Raw genomic sequence first — 18,704 nt, forward strand, 5'->3', positions numbered from 1 at the left:
TCTCTGTATACACAAGTGTATGCACGTGTGTATGCTTATATATGCTTGAGATTTTTCTGGAAAGATACTTATGAGAGAGAAATTGAAGGTTTGGAACAAGTGACTTTCCCTTATAAGCCTTTTGCATTAAGTGTATTACTATGTACATACAGTATTATTTGTAACAAAAATGGTTTTAAAAACACTTTTACCTGTTTTATATTTTAGTGCTCTAAGATTTCACATAGAACCATAAAGATTACGTTGTCAGAGGTCTGACAGTGAGTGAGTCCAGTCGCTTCATGTGATAGATGGGAGCGGGAACCTCGAGGGGCTTTCTCTGCACAGACTTCTTCTGTCTGAGGGAAAAGGCACCCACTTTCTCTAAGATTTTTTATTCAAAGGAACATAGCATCAATAGTAGAATTTAAGGCATCTGGGGGAAGGGGCTATGTGTGGGGACTGCACATTTGCAGGATCACTCAAATCCCAAAATGCCACCGAGTCATCACGTGAGGCTACCTTGAGATGAACACCCCAGCCCCCTGCTTTCTTAGGAGGACAAATTTTTTTTTTTTGAGATTGATTTTCACTCTTGTTGCCCAGGCTGGAATTCAATAGTGCGATCTCAGCTCACTGCAACCTCCGCTTCCTGGGTTCAAGCGATTCTCCTGCCTCAGCCTCCCAAATAGCTGGAATTCCAGGCATGTGCCACCATGCCTGGCTAATTTTTTGTATCTTTAGTAGAAACGGGGTTTCTTAGGCTGGTCTTGAATTCCCAACCTCAGGTGAACCACCCTCCTCAGACTCCCAAAGTGCTGGCATTACTGGCATAAGCCACCGCACCTGGCCGGGAGCACAGAGCTTACCTCTCTCATGCAGGTGGGCCATTCTACCTAAGAATAGTCCTAAAAGAACATTTCTGGTACTGGACAGATGTTCATCAATATCTGCTGCATAAACAGGACCATCATGGAACCTGTAACTAAGTCAGGATGCAGCTATGTTTTAGATGATTGTTTTTAAAAAGTTAGAAAAAGCAAATATAAAAGCTAAGCACACATACAAAAAACTAAGCCTAAAAACGTAAAAGAAAATCCAACTATAAGGACAAAAAGACAATACCTTTGTAATGTAAGACATTTATTTTGGCTACAGTTTTTGTGTTTTAACACTGATTTGTGATACAATGGACATTAAACTTCCTTTAAAAAAACAATTTGGTAGCTCTCCCTTTTGTGTCTAGAAAATTCATTCTTTCACAAACTACCCCAAAATCTGGCAGAGGTAAGAGGCAACCAAAGTTAAGTTTCCAGCCAATCTATTCTCTCAACATGAAATGTCCTCTATTTCCAATCAGGATGAAACCTTGACTTGGAAGGATCATCACTGTTGGCTCTTCAGTGATTCTTGACACCAGTTCTGTGAAAAAGAAAATTTCCTTCAAGAAAAGCTCATATCTTCATATTTAAGGTCGGTGCTTGGTTTTTTTTGTTTGTTTGTTTGTTTGTTTTTTCCCATTAAAACAGTAGCACAAAAGGCACCAACATTCCCTTTCCGAACCATCCATCACCATAGGTAGAAGGCAGCGCCACCTGCTGGCCATCATATTATGACTCACATTACCCAAAATTTCCGGACAGTGCTGAATTCCACGTGGGGATTATTAGAGAACCCTCAGAGCTAAAAGAGACCTTAGAGGTCTTCTAGATGAATCCCCTTATTTGTAGGTGGCGGTTTCTGGATAGCTCAGAGTAGCAGGGAGACAGGCCAGCCTGTGGAAAGGTATACTGCTTTAAGATTGAGAAGAAAACTATTTGGCGCTCTAATTTTGCCTGGATGGTGCTGTCAGTCAAAGAAAGGGATCAGGTCTGGGGAGGGGGTAGGGGCACCCTGAGTTCCTGTTCCACCACTTCCCAGGGGGTAGAAGGCTGTCCAGGGACAGCTCCCATCCACAACTGGGCATGTGTTGGCGCTTACACAAGAGACTTTTATTTTACTTGAAGAACTAGGAGCTAAATTTCGTTAAGTAAATATGGGTTTGGGGGGGTGAAGGACTATCAAGAAATCCCAAGTTATCAGCATAAAAGTAGTTCCAAAGTAAAGGCAGTAATTTTCCCAATGGCCTTTTCTCCCTCATGCCCCCACGGAGGCTTTTGAATGGTCCTAATTAGCCAGCCACACCAACCTGCTGTGTTCACCTAAGCAGCTGTGGCTGTCCCGTGGGGTGAACACTGCCTGGGCATGGGAGGGGAGCCCCAGCCCCAGCTCCCTGGCCTGTTCCAGGAGCGTAGCAGAAAGCTCTGACTCAGGGGTGCTACCTCCCACCGGAGAAAGAGCTGCACATTCGAGCCTATGAGGGACCCACCCTCTTTACTTGCGTCTCTGGAGCTGGATCAAGGGCATGTGCAGTGCACCTGGAAATGCCAGGGAGCCCCTTTCTTGAGAGAGTATCATATGAAAGAATCCAGCCTCAGGGAGCAGTCAACCTGAAATCTCGCCCAGTTCCAGCTTATAGAGCTGGACAACCCAGGGAGGGGGGGGGAGGAGAAGGGAGGGGAGGAAAGAGGAAGGGAAGGGAGGAGGAGGAGGGAGGGGAGGGGAGGAAGCAAGCTAGCTAGCTGTTGCAAACATTCTGAACAACCAAAGTTAAAGAAATGTTGCTAAAGTATTATCATTATAGTCACTCCTCTGCTTCACCAAGGGTTCTGTTCTGAACCTCCTCAATTCCTTTTTTTTTTTTTTTTAAGGCCACGATACAAGAACAAGCTCTACTAACTTTCCTGGGTTACTGTGAGGCTCAGGTCTATGAGGCTGGAAGGCTACCTGGAAGCTGTGTAGCGAGGCACCCAGTTTAGAGGACGACCGTGTCGCTCAGGTGGGTCTATCTGGACGCTCTTTTCACTATCTGGAGAAGACACATCCTAGTTGTTCAGGGCTGTTGTGGTCACAGAGAAAAGGGGACAGCAAATGACCAGGCTGGGCAGGGCTGCTCTTGTGTGATCAGAGACCTTCACAGCTGGGAGTGGGGCCTTACGGCCCACGTGCTTCTCCATGACCCAGCCAGGAGCTCCTGGCCAACTCTGAACAAGGCACATTCCCACCTTGGCATGTTAACACTGCCTGAACTTAAATGTAAAACTGAGTTGTAAGTAGTCAACAAAAGTCCCTGATATTTCCTTCATGTTAGGTAAGACTCCTTCACAAGGCCTTGCAAGTGATCCTACCTTGAGTTCAGGCTTCTGGGAGCGTGAAACACCCACCAGAACAATGCCCTATATATATTTGGTGCTCAAAAAGCATTTAATTTCTTCAACTTTTATCAGACATCTATATGCTCGGTGCTGGGGGCATGGCTGAGGACCTTCTCTTTGCCCAAAGTGACCCCGAAGATAAATAGCATCACAATCATTTTCCATAACAATAACGTAAAATCCTAACAAGACTGTGTTTAAAACAAAACTCTTATATTCTGGCAAATGTGCAGACACAGGTGAGGGCTAGTGCATTCCAATATCATCCTTAAAAAGTATTTTAAAAGGTTGCTTGTGGTTTTTTGCTCTGCCACCAATAAAGGATCCATGTAGACACTCCGCCATGTCTCATGCCTGCCTGGCTGAGTCACTCCAGGGATCCTGTGCTGGCAGCAGGGAGCCAGAAGAGCCACCTGCAATGGCCCGGGTGTGTGCCTGGGACCTTTCACTTCCCTGCTTGTCCTCTGGCCGAGTTTCTGAGAGGCACACCCCACACACACCCATGCACACACGATGTAATTGGCCAACTTCCTCCTTCTGTCCTTGGAATAGCAAGGACAGAAAGCAGTTAGCACAGTGGCTTGGGCTTGCCAACAGTATCATTCAGGACAAAACCCTGGTAATTCTCCAAATGATGGGGTTTTTAAATAGGCTGGACTTCAACACCCTGTTTTCTAAAAAAAGAAAGAAAAAAGCATGCCAAAGGCATCGCTCTTCTCAAAAATGAAGTGACTGAGATAAGGTCCGAGGGAAATACGCCACAGCGGCGGATTCTGAACTCACGGCTTCCAAAGATTCACATTTTGAAAACTCTATGGATTTAGGAGGGTTCTCCAGGAGAATCTGTTTGCCCACTGAAGGGTCTCTTTGCATAGGGATGATTCATCCTAAGGAAATCATTCAAATGCAGCCTTGCTCTGGGAATCTCCATCCACTCATAACTGACGGACGCCCCAGCCCCAGCTTCGGACCTTAAGACGTGAGAGCACTGCCTATGCACAGGGTGTGGATGGCCGTGGGGACGGTGGGGAACACAGACGTGGTGGGGATAGTGGCCTGCATTTGCATAGTTCCTTTCCTAGGGTTCAAGGAGGTCCCCACTTGAGAGGATTTGGGGGTGGGGGAGGAAAGGTCGTTAAGGGCCCTCTGTGAGTGTCCCAGGCCTGATGCATCCGCACGCCTCCTGCCCTGGGCCGTCGGGAAGCATGCAGGCCACAGGCCTTCCCCCGCTGAGCCCCCATCTCAGGGAAAAGACATCATAAGTTACAGAAACAGGACAACCAGGGAGCGAGGATGCCCCCCTCAGCAAGCTTCTTTATGTGCTCCCCGGGGTGGGGGAAGTGGCCCAGGGCTGAGTTGGGGCACACTCGTAAACAGGTGCCTTGTGATGCTGGGAGTAGGGACGGTGTGTTTCCTAAACATGGCAGCTCGGGACACCTTTGCCCAGGGCCTCCCCCCGCGGACCTCGAGAGCAGAGGCAGCCGGGGTGCCCTAGGGTTTCAACTTTCCCTCCTTGGCGAGTCTGTCATTGAGCTGGCAGAGCTGGGCCAGGAAACCGTCGTTGGGGCCAATCTCACGGTTCTGCCTCACGATGCTCAGGGCAGACTTGACGTCCATCTTCTGCCGCATCATGAGGTAGGCGATAACTAGCGTTGGGGAGCGGCTGTAACCTTCCCGGCAGTGGACCAGCACCCGGCCTGGAAGAAACAGGGGAGATGTGGTGAGCTGGGAAGCGGGAGACCACGTCTGTGCCCCCTACTGTTGAGTGGGTGCAGTGGCTCATGCCTGTAATCCCCACCGAGGCAGACAGATCACCTGAGGTCGGGCGTTCAAGACCAGCCTGACCAACATGGAGAAACCCTGTCTCTACCTAAAAGTACAAAATTAGCCAGGCATGGCGGTGCATGCCTGTAATCCCAGCTACTTGGGAGGCTGAGGCAGGAGAATTGCTTGAACCTAGGAGGCGGAGGTTGTGGTGAGCTGAGATCATGCCACTGCACTCCAGCCTGAGCAGTAAGAGCAAAACTCTGTTTCAGGGAGAAAAAAAAAAAAAAAAAAAAAAAAAAAAACCTCCTCCATGAAGTGCAACTGAAAAGCATAATGTCATGCCACTGTCAGAATGGCTAAAATGAAAAGGACGGAAAACCCAAAGTGCTGGTGAGGATATGGGGCAACTGGAACTCTTCCGCGGGGCTGGGGGAGGTGGGGCGTGAATTGGCGCAACCACTTTGGAAAGCCTGTGCGGCACGGCAGTGTCTCCTCAAGCTGAACACATGTATCCCCTCTGGCCCAGCAATCCCACCCCCGGGCCCAGGTCCAACAGAGCGCGCATTCACATTCACCAACACACACAGGCCGGAATGTTCATAGGCAGCACTGTACATCACAGCTCCAGCTAGAACCCCTAAAGGCCCATCCCAGTAGAAAGGATAAATACAAAGAATGAGCAGAATGACGCAGAGCAGCACTCAGATAGGAGGCGGATGAGCCCACAGAGCAGGAGAGCAAGCGAAACCATCTGTGCTGTCAGAAGTCTGCATGGGGCTAGGCACGGTGGCTCTCACCCGTAATCCCAGCACTTTGGGAGGCTGAAGTGGGTGGATCATGAGGTCAGGAGTTCGAGACCTGCCTAGCCAACATGGTGAAACCCCATCTCTACTAAAGATAAAAAATTATCTGGGTGTGGTGGCGCATGCCTGTAATCCCAGCAACTCGAGAGGCTGAGGCAGGAGAGTCACTTGAACCTGGGAGTCGAAGGTTTCAGTGAGCCAGCCTCGGCAACGGAGCAAGAGTCTATCTCAAAGAAAAAAAAGCCTGCATGGCAGAGGCCCTGGGAGCCGGGGATGACGGCAGTGGAGCACAGAGACTGGGGGTGCTTTCCAGGGTGCTGGTAGTGTTTTCTTTTTTTTGAGACAGAGTTTTGCTCTTGTCGCCCAGACTGGAATGCAATGGCACAATCTCGGCTGAGATTTAGTTCTTCAACTGCTTTGATGAACTACATTATATATTGTAATTATATATTTTTATATGTTACATATTTTATATAATTGTAATATATAATTACATATTTATATTTATATTGTATTTATATAATTTATATATTTATAAAATATGTATATACTTGTTTATTTTTATAAAAATATGTATATATAACATTTTAATAGTGTGTATATGTGTATATGTGTGTATATATGCATATACACATATATGTCTATGTGTGTGTATATGTCTATATATATACACATGTATATATACATACACAGGTATGTGTGTATACATATACACGTGCATGCATACATATATACATGTATGTATATATACACGTGTGTATACATGCACGTGTGCATATACATGCATGTACATGCATGGTGCATGCATATAGACATGCATGTATGTTTATGCATGTGTACGCATATACACGTACATGTGTGTATGCACACACATGCGTGTGCATGTTTGCACTCATGTATACATGTATATGCGTGCATGTGCGTATGTACATTTGTGCATGTATGTGTGCATGTGCACATGGACGTACATGCATGTATGTACGTGTGTGCGTATACATACACATGTGTATGTATATGTATATACATGTATGTATACATACATATGTATATACATGTGTATATGTATATGTGTGTGTAGAGAGAGAGACAGACAATCTCTCAAAACCTACCAGGGAGATTGGTTCTAGGACCTCCTGCAGATATATAATCATATAATTTTATCAATTATAATTATATATTATGTAACAATTATAAAATTAGATAGATGTTTATATTAAATATATCTTATATAAATTATACAATTATATAATTATGTATATATTTGTAAAATATGTATATTATATATGATATATAGAAATATATTTTTATAAAATAAACCTATATATAAATACATAACATCTTTTAATATGGAGTGTGTGTGTGTGTGTGTGTGTGTATGTGTATATATATATAAATAGACACCATCTCTCAATATCCACCGAGAAAATTAGTTCCAGGACCTCCTGCAGATACCCAAACCCACAGATGCTCAAGTTCCTGATATAAAATAACACATGCAAGTAACCTGTGCACACACTCCCTTATACTTGAAATCATCTCCAGATGACTTATGATACCCGATGCAATGTACACAGTTATACTGTATCAGCTAGAGAATGACAAGAACAAAAAGTCGGTACATGTTCAGTACAGACATAACATCCTTTTATGCCGTTTTTAATATTTTCAGTCTGCGGTTGGTTGAATCCACAGATGTGGAACCCATGGGTACGGAGGACCAACTATATATTCTATTAGTTCTGTTTTTTCTAGAGAATCCTGACCAATACGCTGGTTATTAACTTGTGAGCCACCTAACCTCAACGTGCCTCAGTTTTCTTTTTTTTTTTTTTTTTTTTTTTTTTTTTTTGTGAGTTTTTTTTTTTTTTTTTTTTTTTTTTTTTTTGAGACGGAGTTTCACTTATTTTTTCCTGTTTGGTTTGCTATGGCGCGCTTCCCGCTCACCCCCACCTCGCCCTCCTGGGTTCAGGCAATTCTCCTGCCTCAGCCTCCTGAGTCGCTGGGATTACAGGCACACGCCACCATGCCCAGCTAATTTTTTTGTATTTTTAGTAGAGACGGGGTTTCACCATGTTGACCAGGATGGTCTCGATCTTTTGACTTCGTGATCCACCCGCCTCGGCCTCCCACAGTGCTGGGATTACAGGCTTGAGCCACCGTGCCCGGCCTGCCTCAGTTTTCTTATCTGGACAATAGTACCCATTGCACAGGTGGTTGGAAGATTAAAGGAAACGACACATGAATCCCCTAGGCTAGCACCTGGCATCTATGAGCACTCAATAAACATTACCCAGTACTCTCTGGTGGCACCTAGTCCTTCCTCAACTATAGCAGCCCTGGTCCTGTGTCACTGCCAGCCATGCACAGATCGACTCTCCTCTCCCAGAGGACGAATTCCTTAAGAGCAAGAAATCACATAGGCACAGTGGCTCATACCTATGATCCCAGCACTTTAGGAGGCTGAGGTGGTTGGATCACCTGAGGTCAGGAGTTCAAGACCAGCCTAGCCAACGTGGCGAAACCCTGTCTCTACTAAAATTACAAAAATTAGCCGGGCGTGGTGGCACATGCCTGTAATCCCAGCTACTCGGGAGGCTGAGGCAGAATTGCTTGAACCCGGGAGGGGGAGGTTGCAGGGAGCCGAGATTGAGTCACTGCACTCCAGCCTGGGCCTGGGTGACAAGAGCGAGACTATGTCCAAAAAAAAAACACACAAGAAATGTGGGGCACTGATTTTTGGATGCATTACAATCTCTAGCATACACTATGTGCTCAATAAATATTTGCTGACTAGCTGAGGGAATTATTACCTACTAACACCTCTATAAGGGCATTGTTTGGCAAGAAATCTGCTAGCCCAGAGTCCAACAGAGTCTTTTCTGCTCCCATCACCCAACCCTCAAAACACCACTCTGTTTTCCCAATGCCTTCCAAATCAAGAAGCAGGAATCCTCCCCTTTCCTGCCCATTCACCCTCCAGCCTATATGCCCAAAATATTCAGAGTGGGGCCTCGGCTGCCCCGCCCTAGGAATGAGACCCTCTGCAGAGCAGCCACCTCACCATCTAGAACATACTTTGCATGTAGGCCCCAGTGCACACAGAGCCTACTGGGAAAGGGGACAATTCAACCTCTCATTACCCTAGGCTCAGCCCAGATGCCACCTCCTCCATGAAGCCTCCCTTGATTTTCCCAGCTGGAAGTGACTCCTCCCTCTTGAGCACCCTCAGCCACCCCACCCAGCTCTCTGTGATGAGTCCCTGGGTCCCACACACTGTCAGAGGCCAGCATATTTCTGTTAACTCAGTTGGCCTCTCATTCTTAGAAGCATTTATACTTGGCATTAGAGCCCGTGGAATTCGTCATCACTTGCTCATTAATCATCTGCAGTGTACATACTGTGTACCTGATGCTACATCAAAGGCTAAGAAGACAGACAAGGAACAAAGTGGACCCAGGCTGAGGGTAGGCTTCATGGAAAAGAGGCCACCGTGCCAAGGACGAGGTGGAGTTTGCCAGAGGATATGGTAGGAAGAGGCAGAGAGAACTTTTCAGACTGAAAACCCAGCACACCTGGACTGAGACAGGAGGTGAAAAAAGGCATATTCCTAGTTGTTTGGAAAGAGGAAACAAAGTCGGAGAGCTCAAAATTCCACGAATGAATGACTAATTGGTATTACCCAAGAATAGCAAAATCCTTCCCCTTGGGCCGGCCCATGTCTACACAGGGTGAGGAGCTCAGTGCAGCTGGAGTGGAGGGGGCAACCTGGAAGGACCGTCAGGGGCCTGTCAGCAAAGTCTGCAGATTCTCCCACAGTGAAGCTTCTCTCTCAGCCCTGAGCATGCACTGTCCAGTGGTATAGAACATTCTGTGTACCGGAAATCATTCTGACACGAGGCTACTAGGCCCAAGAAGCATCAGTGTAGTAGAGGCAAGGCTGATCACACCTCATGGGGTCCTTTCCCTGGGAGGGTGTGGGGTGCAGAGGGAGGGAAAGGTAAAGGAAGGAGCTGAGAAAAACAGCTAAAAGCAGAAAGGAAGAAAGAGCAAGTGGCCCAGCCTGCTCAGCTGATGTCTGCTCTGGGCCTTCTAGGGTTTCTTGCCGGAATGCCTTGGTGACTGCCAGCGCCTTGCTAGTTCTCCTTCAGTCTTACCTTATATTTGGAGGCTGCAGGAAGTATTTTTTAAGCGGCTGGAAGATTTGCCCGGGGTGGGGGGGCTGTGCTTTGCTGACTGCCAACTTAAGCTGACCACAGCTACCCTGTTTCCCCTTGCCAGGCAGTCACGTGAATCCCTAGCCAGTGAGATGTGAGGGGGGGTCCCGGGGAATGTTTTACTTGCTCTTAGAAAAAGAGAGAGGCCAGGCATGGTGGCGCCTGCTTGTAGTCCCAGCTACTTGGAAGGCTGAGGTGAGAGGATTGCTTGAGCCCAGGAGTTGGAGATGACCAGTCTAGGCAACATAGCAAGACTCTGTCTCCTTAAAAAAGAGAAGAGTGGCTGGGCAAGGTGGCTCACGCCATAATCCCAGCACTTTGGGAGGCCAAGATGGGTGGATCACCTGAGGTTGGGAGTTTGAGACCAGCCTGGCCAATATGGAGAAGTCCCATCTCTACTAAAAATAGAAAAATTAGCCAGATGGTGGTGCTCGCCATAGTCCCAGCTACTTGTGAGGCTGCGGCAGGAGAATCGCTTGAACACGGGAGGCGGAGGTTGCGATGAGCAGAGATACTGCCGTTGCATTCCAGCCTGGGCAACAAGAGTGAAACTCTGGCTTAATAAAAAAAAATGGAGAGGAGAAAAACGTGGGAAGAGATGGCTGCAGTGCCTCATCTGCTTCCCTTTGTCCTATTGGGATGTGATAACCTGATACCATCTTGGGACCATGAGAGGAGCACCCAACACTGAGGTGGCAGAAGAGAGAGAGGGAAAGGACCCCCTGGCGCAGTGGCTCATGCCTACTGTAATCCTAGCACTTTGGGAGACCGAGGTGGGCAGAACAGGAGGTCAAGAGATCGAGACCATCCTGGCCAATATGGTGAAACCCTATCTCTACTAAAAATATAAAAATTAGCCAGGTGCGGTGGCACGTGCCTGTAGAATCAGCTACTTGGGAGGCTGAGGCAGGAGAACGCTTGAACCCAGCAGGCAGAGGTTGCAGTGAGCTGAGGTCACACCACTACACTCCAGCCTGGGCAACAGAGGGAGAGTCTGTCTCAAAAAAAGAAAAGAAAGAAAAGAAGGGGGAAGGGCCTGGTCCATATGCCACCCCAGAGCTGCTGAATCAACCAGCCCGGATCAACCAGCCCCTTGCTCCTTCACCTCAGGCCTTCTCACCATGCACATTACCACCTTTTCCTCATCATTACAGCTGTTTAAATGGGGGATGTGTAAGCAGCTGGAAACCAAGCCCCAGCCAAAGTGCAATCAAATGCAAGGACCCTGGGGCTGCCATTGCGTGAATGAGTTACACATCCTGACACCTGGGTCCACTGGACAGGCAGCCAGGTGAGCTGAGAGAGCCCCACAGCTCTGTCTCTGACCACAGAAGATAGGAAATGAGGGGATTTCCCAGAAGACACCAGTTGTGGGCCTGTTTTCCAGAGGGACGGTCCTTCAAAGCTGCCTCCCATCTTTTCCTGGCAGCAGGTCTCTTACCGTTCTTTTGCGCCAAAGCCTGGTCAATGAAGTCAGCAGCCCTTTCAAAGTAAGCGCTGAGGTTGAACTCCTGTGTGTCGTTGGCCTTAATACCCAGGTAGGTGATGCCGGAGTCCTTATAGAAGTTGGCATTGGTGTTGACGTGCATGAAGGACCTGCCCTCAGCCGCGTTCAGGACGTGGGTGATGCCCAGTTTCTGCAGCTTTGGGATATCCTGAGCCACAGACCTGGATGGGAGACAATTGGGGGGATGACTAACCAACCAAATGGCAGCCCCAGCAGGAGGAATATGGAGAGAGATCTAAGCTGCTTGGCAAAGCAAGGAACCCCTCCATGCTCTGGCCCATGACAGCTTCTCCCGCCTCATCTTATGACCTCTTCCCTCACTCGGGCCATATCGAATTGCCAGCAGCTTCCCCAAATAGACTGGTGGTTTCATAGCCACACCGTCCCCTCTGTCTGGAATGCTCTTTCCCGCCCTCTCTGCAGACATGCGCCCTCTCATCTTTCACACCCTCCGCAGCGTTTCTCTCCCCTCCATTCCATGTGGCCCCATGCTCCCTAAGCTGTGGCGTGGGTGTACATAGCTAACTGGCTAAAAATGGACTCTGGAACCAGAATAACTGGGTCTGCCTCCAGCCCAGTTACTAGCCAGGCAACCTTAAGCCTTCTGTGCCTCAGTTTCCCTCTCTGTAAAATGGGGTAACAGTGCTTTCTCCCTGAGGTTGTGATAAGTATTAAGTGGCCTTTTCCGTGGACAGAGCCTGATACCGTAGTTAACACTATGATTCTAATGCTTGACTGTGCTTCTGTGTTTACACATCCAGGCTGTGAGCTCCTTGAGAGAGGACCCATGTCTGCTTCAAGTCTGTTTCCCTGCCACCTGCTACAGTACCTGCTACATAGTAGGTGCTGGATAAATAAGCGGTGAATGAGTGCAGAAGAACAAATCCATCCCATGCCAGGGAGCCCCCTCCCTGCCTCCTAAAGGGATCCTACCTGCCACATTCCACTGGCCACATTTCCAAAGCTGTCTTGGATGATTTAGTACTTGGAGAGCAGGTGGCCCTAAGAGAACTATGGGAAGTTACAAAATAATTTACCTAAGGCTGGGTGTGGTGGCTGTAATCCCAGCACTTTGGGAGGCCAAGGCGGGTGGATCACCTAAGGTTGGGAGTTCGAGACAGGGCTGGCCAACATGGTGAAACCCCATCTCTACTAAAATTACAAAAATTAGCCAGGTATGATGGCACACGCCTGTAATCCCAGCTACTTGGAAGGCTGAGACAGGAGAATCGTTTGAACCCAGGAGGTACAGGTTGCAATAAGCCAAGATTGTGCCATTGCACTACAGCCTGGGTGACAGAGCGAGACTCCATCTCTAAAGGTGAAAAAAAAAAGTTTTAAAATAATAATAATAATTGATCTGAATGGTGAAAAGGCCCCTTTATTTCATCTGGCAAAACATCTCAGTCCAAACGGCAGTTTATAAAATGCCACCTCCTATGTGATCTTGTTTGCCCACTATGAGCAGCCCTGTGAGGAACAAGGATGGCAGTATCCCCACTGAACAGAGCTTGAACTCTGACCCAACAGGATGGGCAGAGGGATGGGCACGTGCCCCACGCGCTGCTGGCGGCAGGGCTGGGAGAAGACCTCCTTTCTTCCGACACCCAGCCCCGCGCTATCTTCCATCTCACTCTGTCTCTCATGCCCACATCTGCTGCAAAACCCCCAAGGCCTGGCAAATGTGGCTTACATAGGCTCTTTCTCTGCCTTGTGAAGACACGGCTGCAGCCCTGATTTTGTTAAGGAGATGGTGCCTAAGGATCTTGGTGCCCGGTGCCCACTGACCCTCCCTGCTGAGCAGCCCTCATACCCCCGGCCAAGTCAAGGTCAGGTGTGCTTAGAGGGCAAGGGATGTATTTTCTACAATAGCCATCAGCAGTTGCCACGCGGGCTACACCAGGTGTGCACAACCTTGGTTTCCACTTGGGAAGTGGTGACAGCTGAATGGCCCAGCTGCCCAAGCAGGCAGCACTCCTGAGGCTAACAAGGCCCACCTGCTGCCTGGGGCAGGCGGAAGGGTGTCTCCAGAGCTTTGCAATTCTCTGTTTTATCTATTTCTGCTTAGGACACTGCGCAAGACTGTAAAGCAGCGGCTAATAGAAAAAAAAAAAAAAAAAACACTTTGAAGAGTCACTCCTGTTCATCTCCCTTCTCTAATACTATTAATAATTCAACATTCAACCAATTTACCATTATCATTATTACTATCTCTACTATGAATGAACACTGCACAGTGCCTGTCACACAGTAGGTGCTCAGACTAGCGAAGGAATGATGGAACGGATGGGAACTCTAGTTCCCCAGTGACCCCCATTTCCGTGGCAGTCCTTGGCAGGCTAAGCAGCAGGTCCTAACGGAGGTCAGGGAATGCAGACACGAACAAGACATTGACCCTGTCCTCGTACTCCCTCAGACACTCTGAACCACCATTTCTTCCTCTGAAATGAGAGGAGGGTGGGTTTTGAGTTTTCAGCATGCCATCCTTGGGCTGAGGCATGGAGCTTAGGATGTTGGTAACTGGGTCCTCAGAGTCTCATGAAAATCCTGCCTGAGCCCTTCCGAGGCTGTCCTGGCATGCTGATCTGTTCTTTCTCGCAGGTCCTATTTCACATCTCAGAATGTTAACACCGGTTCCCTCCTGCTGATCAGACATTCTCATTAGAAAAAAAATTTAACTTTAAATAAAAAAAATCTTACTAGTAGTTTGAATAATAGAAAATGGGGTAATCAATCTGGTAGGAAGAACCCATAAATGATCAAGAATAAATGCATTTCCTGGGGATGAAACGTCAAGAGCCTTTTCTAGGTGGTGGCTCAGGTCCTTAGGAGGCTTATCACTGGACCGTTCTAGAATCTCATGTAAATCAAACCACATCTGGAAGGTGGGAGAAGAGGCCTGGAAATCCCGGCCCAGCAACCCGGACTCCCTCGTTTGGGGTGTTTAGGTTCCCCGATCCGGGACTGCCCGGCCGGGAAAATTCCACGCCCGAACTGTGACGTCGGCCCGTTGCCATGGCGGCGAAGGCAGACATTCCGCGGTGACCTCACTGCAGAACCAGGCAGCTGTCACATGACGCGCGGGCAGGAGACCGGCCGGGCGACCGAGGGCCACCTGTTAAGTGAACTTGGTAGCCCCGACCCCGCCCAAGGCCAAGCCCCAACAGCGCGCCCCCCGGGCTCCGTGCACCAGCTACTGGGAAGGGCCGCGCTCGGCCGGCTGGGCAGGTTTCCGGTCCCTCGGCCCCACGCGCGGGGGTGGACGTCGACTCCAGCTCCCTCCCAAGCCCCCCTTTGGCTCCCGGAGGGGCAATAGCGCCCCTGCTCCCCTGACCCACGCCTCGCGACGCCCCCACCCCAGCCTCGAGTGGGCGGGGCGTCCCGGGGGGGGCGGCGGGGCCCGGACCGCGAGGGGGACTCACGCGTTGCCCACGTAGACCCGCGGGGTGACCTCGTTGCAGGGCTGGCTCGGGAGGCTGTAGCAGCCGCTGCCATCTGAGAGCAGGTCGTTGAGATCCTGCACCGAGAGCTCGAACGAGCCCGACATGGCGGCGGCGGGGCCTTGCACGCCCGGCGGAGCGAGCGAGGGGGAGAGCGGCGGGTCAGCTGGGCGGGGGCTCGCGCCGGGAGCCGCCCCGTTCCGCCCCGGGGGCGGGCCCGCTGGCCTCGGGGAGTGCGGAGCGCCGGCGCTGTGACGCGGGGGCCCCGCGCGCCACTCCTGGGCGCGTCCCCGGGGGGAGACGCCACCGCCTTCGAGACTCGGGGGTCCTCGCCCCACCCTGGTCCAGGCCGTTGGTGTATCTTTGTAAACTGGGAAGCGCGATCACTTCCTTCCCTGAACAAAATGCAGGGCCCAATAAACGTTTCCAAACTGCAGGGTACACCTAGGGGTCGCTTCAGTCTTTCTGGATTACAGGGACTGCCGGGCTCGGCTCGCGAGCGGCTGCGGAGGCCTCTCCCGGGCCCTCGCCAGAACCCCCGCAGCCCAGCCCTGCTGGATCAGAGTGGACATTTCACGGACCCCAGGAGGTCCCTAGGAAGATCAAAGTCTGAGAAGCTCTACTCTGGGGCGCGTCTGCTGTCAACATTCATTGAAAGCGTGGTGCTTAAAAGCAATCAGCCTGGGAATTCCGAGGAATTACCTAACCTGAGCCTATTTGCTTAAAAAAAAAAAAAGGAGGGGGCAGTAATAGTACCTAATTCTTAGGGTTGCTGGGAGGGTTAAATGTGACATGCAAGGAAGGCACCCAGCACTGCACATCGCGAGCGCTCAATAAGTGTTGGTCCTTCATCAGCAAATGCGCTGAGCACCCAGTGGGTGCCACACCCTGTGCTGGCGTGGAGATAAATCAGACTCCTGCAGTCCTTCCTAGAGCAGATGCCAGCCCACCACAAGCCACTCAGCATTTCCTGAACTCCCACTAAGTACAAAAGACAGTCTCTGTCCTGCAGGAAAGCTACCCTCCCCCACTGCCATGAAAAACTGGCAGTTTCCTTCTTGCAAAAGAGCAAATTTGGCCTTGAATTCAGGAAACCCACATCCTGATCCCAGCCCTGCCACCAACGTGGTTCTTGAGTTGCACTGTGGTCTTCAGTTTCCTCGTCTGCAAAAGAAATTGCATCAGATTATCATTAGGGTCAACTTTCTTCTCCCTCAAAAACCTGTGGTCTTGCACCTTCAGGGGAGCTATTGCAGTGGAGACCACTTAGCTGATAGCCCAAGATGTGTAACCAAGGCTGGAGTTTCTGTATCCCTCACTCCACCCCGTGCCTGCCCGCCCCTCCCCGCGCACCACTCCTTCCCTTCTGATGTTGTCTGGCAGTATCTGCATTCTAATCAGGGGAAAACTTTTCAAGTCCCTTGACCTTCGTCTTGACTTGAGCCTAGGTTAGCATCAAACACAGAAGCCCAGAGGCAGCCAGCCATGCCCACTGCTCCTACTCCTTTCCTGAGACCCATCCCTGATGTCATAACTGGGTAACTATGACAACTTGTCAGGGGGACAGCTAGGCACCTCACAGAGGAGTCTGGATGCCTCATTTCGGAAGTGAGACTAGGAAGAGAAGATGAACAATTCCCTGGATTATCTGGCCTACCCTGTCATCGTCTCTAATCACAGGCAAAGCACAACCTTCAGAAAGAAACTGGACTTTGGCCACTATCTGTCTCACAAGAATAGAGTACAAATAGGTATGTGGGCAGTCTGGGCTAGACACTGCTATTAGGGATTTTGGAATGGTACCCCCTAGAGAGATGGAAAGTAAATCAGACCAGGTCACAGCTCTGGGATGGTCTGGCCTTCTCTGCTGAGTTTGGGCAAGAGGGCATTAGCACCAATAACAAAATTTATCTTCCACCAGGGAGCTCACTGGATGGAAATACTTCTTTAAACTCTTTAAAGCCAAAGTAAGTTAGAAAGAGGATAGGCCTTCAGAAGCCAATAGACAGGCGAGTAATAGCGGAAAAGGGTTGGAAGAGAGGCTCTTTCATTGGATTAAAAGGACATTTATCTCTGTAAATTTTACTTTTCCTAGCTCTCACTGTTCTTTTGTTTCTGTTCAAACCTCCTCAGAGATGTCCATCTGATAAATTAAACCAAACAAAACTTCCTGAGCCACATTCAGGTCCTAATTCGCAATTGTTCCTTAGTCAAGGACATTGTCTAGTGCTGGTTTTTTGAGGCTGCTACTGGAATTCCTGTGATGTAACGTTGCTGTCTTTCATCTCCCATCTCTAGTGAAGCCTACTGTTGATACCAAACCTCCAGTGGCGCACACACATCACCTTTTAAAACTGAGCAAACTACAGGTATTTGTTCTTGCTGCTTGCAGATGTATTTTATTGACTTCCAGTCTATGTCCTAAAGAGGTTCAATTTCCCAGAGCCTTCTAATACCCATCTACTCAAAGATTTGTTAATTTTCTTCCTCCCCAAACACGACAACCCCAGTTGTTGTTGTTGTTGTTGCTGTTTGAGACTGTCCCCCAGGCTGGAGTACAGTGGCTCGATCTCAGCTCACTGCAATCTCTGCCTTCTGGGGTTCAAGCCATTCGTTCTCCTGCCTCAGCCTCCTGAGTAGCCGGGACTACAGGCGCATGCCACCACGCCCGGCTAATTTTTTGTATTTTTAGTGGAGATAGGGTTTTACCATGTTAGCCAGGATGGTCTTGATCTCCTGACCTCATGATCTGCCCACGTCGAACTCCCAAAGTGCTGGGAATACAGGTGTGAGCCATTGCGCCCAGCCCCCAAGTCTTTTAAGTTCTGCTCCCAGTCTTCCCTGTGGCCCTCAATGCGCCCCTTTCCCAGGATCTCAGAGGAGGGGGAAGCCAAGTCATTGTGTGTTGGGGTGGTGTACTGATGGTGTCACGTGGTGGCGTGGTTTCTTACCAGGGTGAACAAAAGAGAATCAACAAAATCGAGTACGAAAACAAGCAACTCTGTCAGAAGATCGCAAATGCCCATCGCGGCCCTGCCAAGGTGGATTGCTGGAATGAATATTTTTCTAAGAGGTAATGTCCTTTGTCTTCATTTCAGTTTTGGAAAGTCAAAATTGACTTTCCTCTTGTGTTTTAGTGTGTGGTTTTCCCAAGCCAGAGGAGTACTTAAGGGAAGTTATCTTGAGGGAGAACCAAAGAGACCATGTTATAGAGAATGAAAACCTTAAAAATGGGGAGCTTTCTCTAGCATTAAAGCACTAACTTTTCTTTCATCTAAGAGACTTTCAGAGTCCTATTCAGTTTGTCACAAGAATGCACTGCCCACTTTTATAAAATGGTGGCCGTGTGTCTTAGTACATCATAGGATGTTATAGCAAAATGCTATAAACTGTTGGCTTATAAACAACAAAAATTTATTTCTCATAGTTCTAGAGGCAAGGAATTCCAAAGATCAAGGTGCCAGTAAATTTGGCGTCTCATCACCATTTGATGAGGTCCTGCTTCCTGCTTCATGGGCAGCTATGTTTTCACTGTAACCTCACGTGGCAGAAGGAGCAAGGGGTTTCTCTCAGGCTTCTTTCATAAGGACACTAATTCCATTAGGGTGATGGAATCTCTCAAAGGCCTCACCTCCTAATACCGTCACTCAGGGGTTAGGATTAGGATTTGAACATAAGAATTTTGGGGAACACAGACATCTGGACCATAGCACTATGGCTGCGGTTATGATGTGGCATTC

At 49.0% G+C, this 18,704-nt stretch overlaps 2 protein-coding genes across 3 annotated transcripts in view; one reads left to right on the forward strand and one right to left on the reverse strand.

Annotated features, from left to right (window-relative positions):
- Positions 1 to 1,101: 1,101 nt before the first annotated feature.
- On the reverse strand, positions 1,102 to 15,192 carry DUSP3 (dual specificity phosphatase 3). Of its 2 annotated transcripts, none has more exons than XM_017516112.2 (3): positions 14,947 to 15,172; positions 11,459 to 11,685; positions 1,102 to 1,401 (listed from the first exon to the last, which is right to left on the reverse strand). In XM_017516112.2, the coding sequence occupies exons 1-3, from the start codon at positions 15,069 to 15,071 to the stop codon at positions 1,301 to 1,303; spliced, it is 453 nt and encodes a 150-aa protein (XP_017371601.1). In that variant the 5' UTR covers positions 15,072 to 15,172; the 3' UTR covers positions 1,102 to 1,300. The 2 variants fall into 2 exon arrangements, with proteins under 2 accessions (XP_017371601.1, XP_017371599.1); XM_017516110.2 differs by lacking the exon at positions 1,102 to 1,401 and adding an exon at positions 1,497 to 4,930 and having other exon boundaries at positions 14,947 to 15,192.
- Positions 15,193 to 16,591: 1,399 nt separating this feature from the next.
- The window catches only part of CFAP97D1 (CFAP97 domain containing 1), a 4,899-nt gene continuing 2,786 nt past the window's right edge, over positions 16,592 to 18,704 (forward strand). The window contains 3 exon segments of the mRNA XM_037734122.1: positions 16,592 to 16,715; positions 17,263 to 17,333; positions 17,919 to 18,037. Of these exon segments, the coding sequence (XP_037590050.1) occupies positions 16,592 to 16,715; positions 17,263 to 17,333; positions 17,919 to 18,037 (314 nt within the window).

Source organism: Cebus imitator, unplaced genomic scaffold, assembly GCF_001604975.1.
Source record: "Cebus imitator isolate Cc_AM_T3 unplaced genomic scaffold, Cebus_imitator-1.0 Scaffold573, whole genome shotgun sequence".
Classification (NCBI taxonomy): domain Eukaryota; kingdom Metazoa; phylum Chordata; class Mammalia; order Primates; family Cebidae; genus Cebus; species Cebus imitator.

Bases quoted from the DNA above. Each gene is read 5' to 3' on its own strand.
- DUSP3 (XM_017516110.2), bottom strand. From the start codon at position 15,071: ATGTCGGGCTCGTTCGAGCTCTCGGTGCAGGATCTCAACGACCTGCTC. The intron at 11,686-14,946 runs GTGAGTCCCCCT...TCTCCCATCCAG, and splicing joins CGGGTCTACGTGGGCAACGC to GTCTGTGGCTCAGGATATCC. The intron at 4,931-11,458 runs GTAAGAGACCTG...TGTTTCTTCCAG, and splicing joins GGCTTTGGCGCAAAAGAACG to GCCGGGTGCTGGTCCACTGC.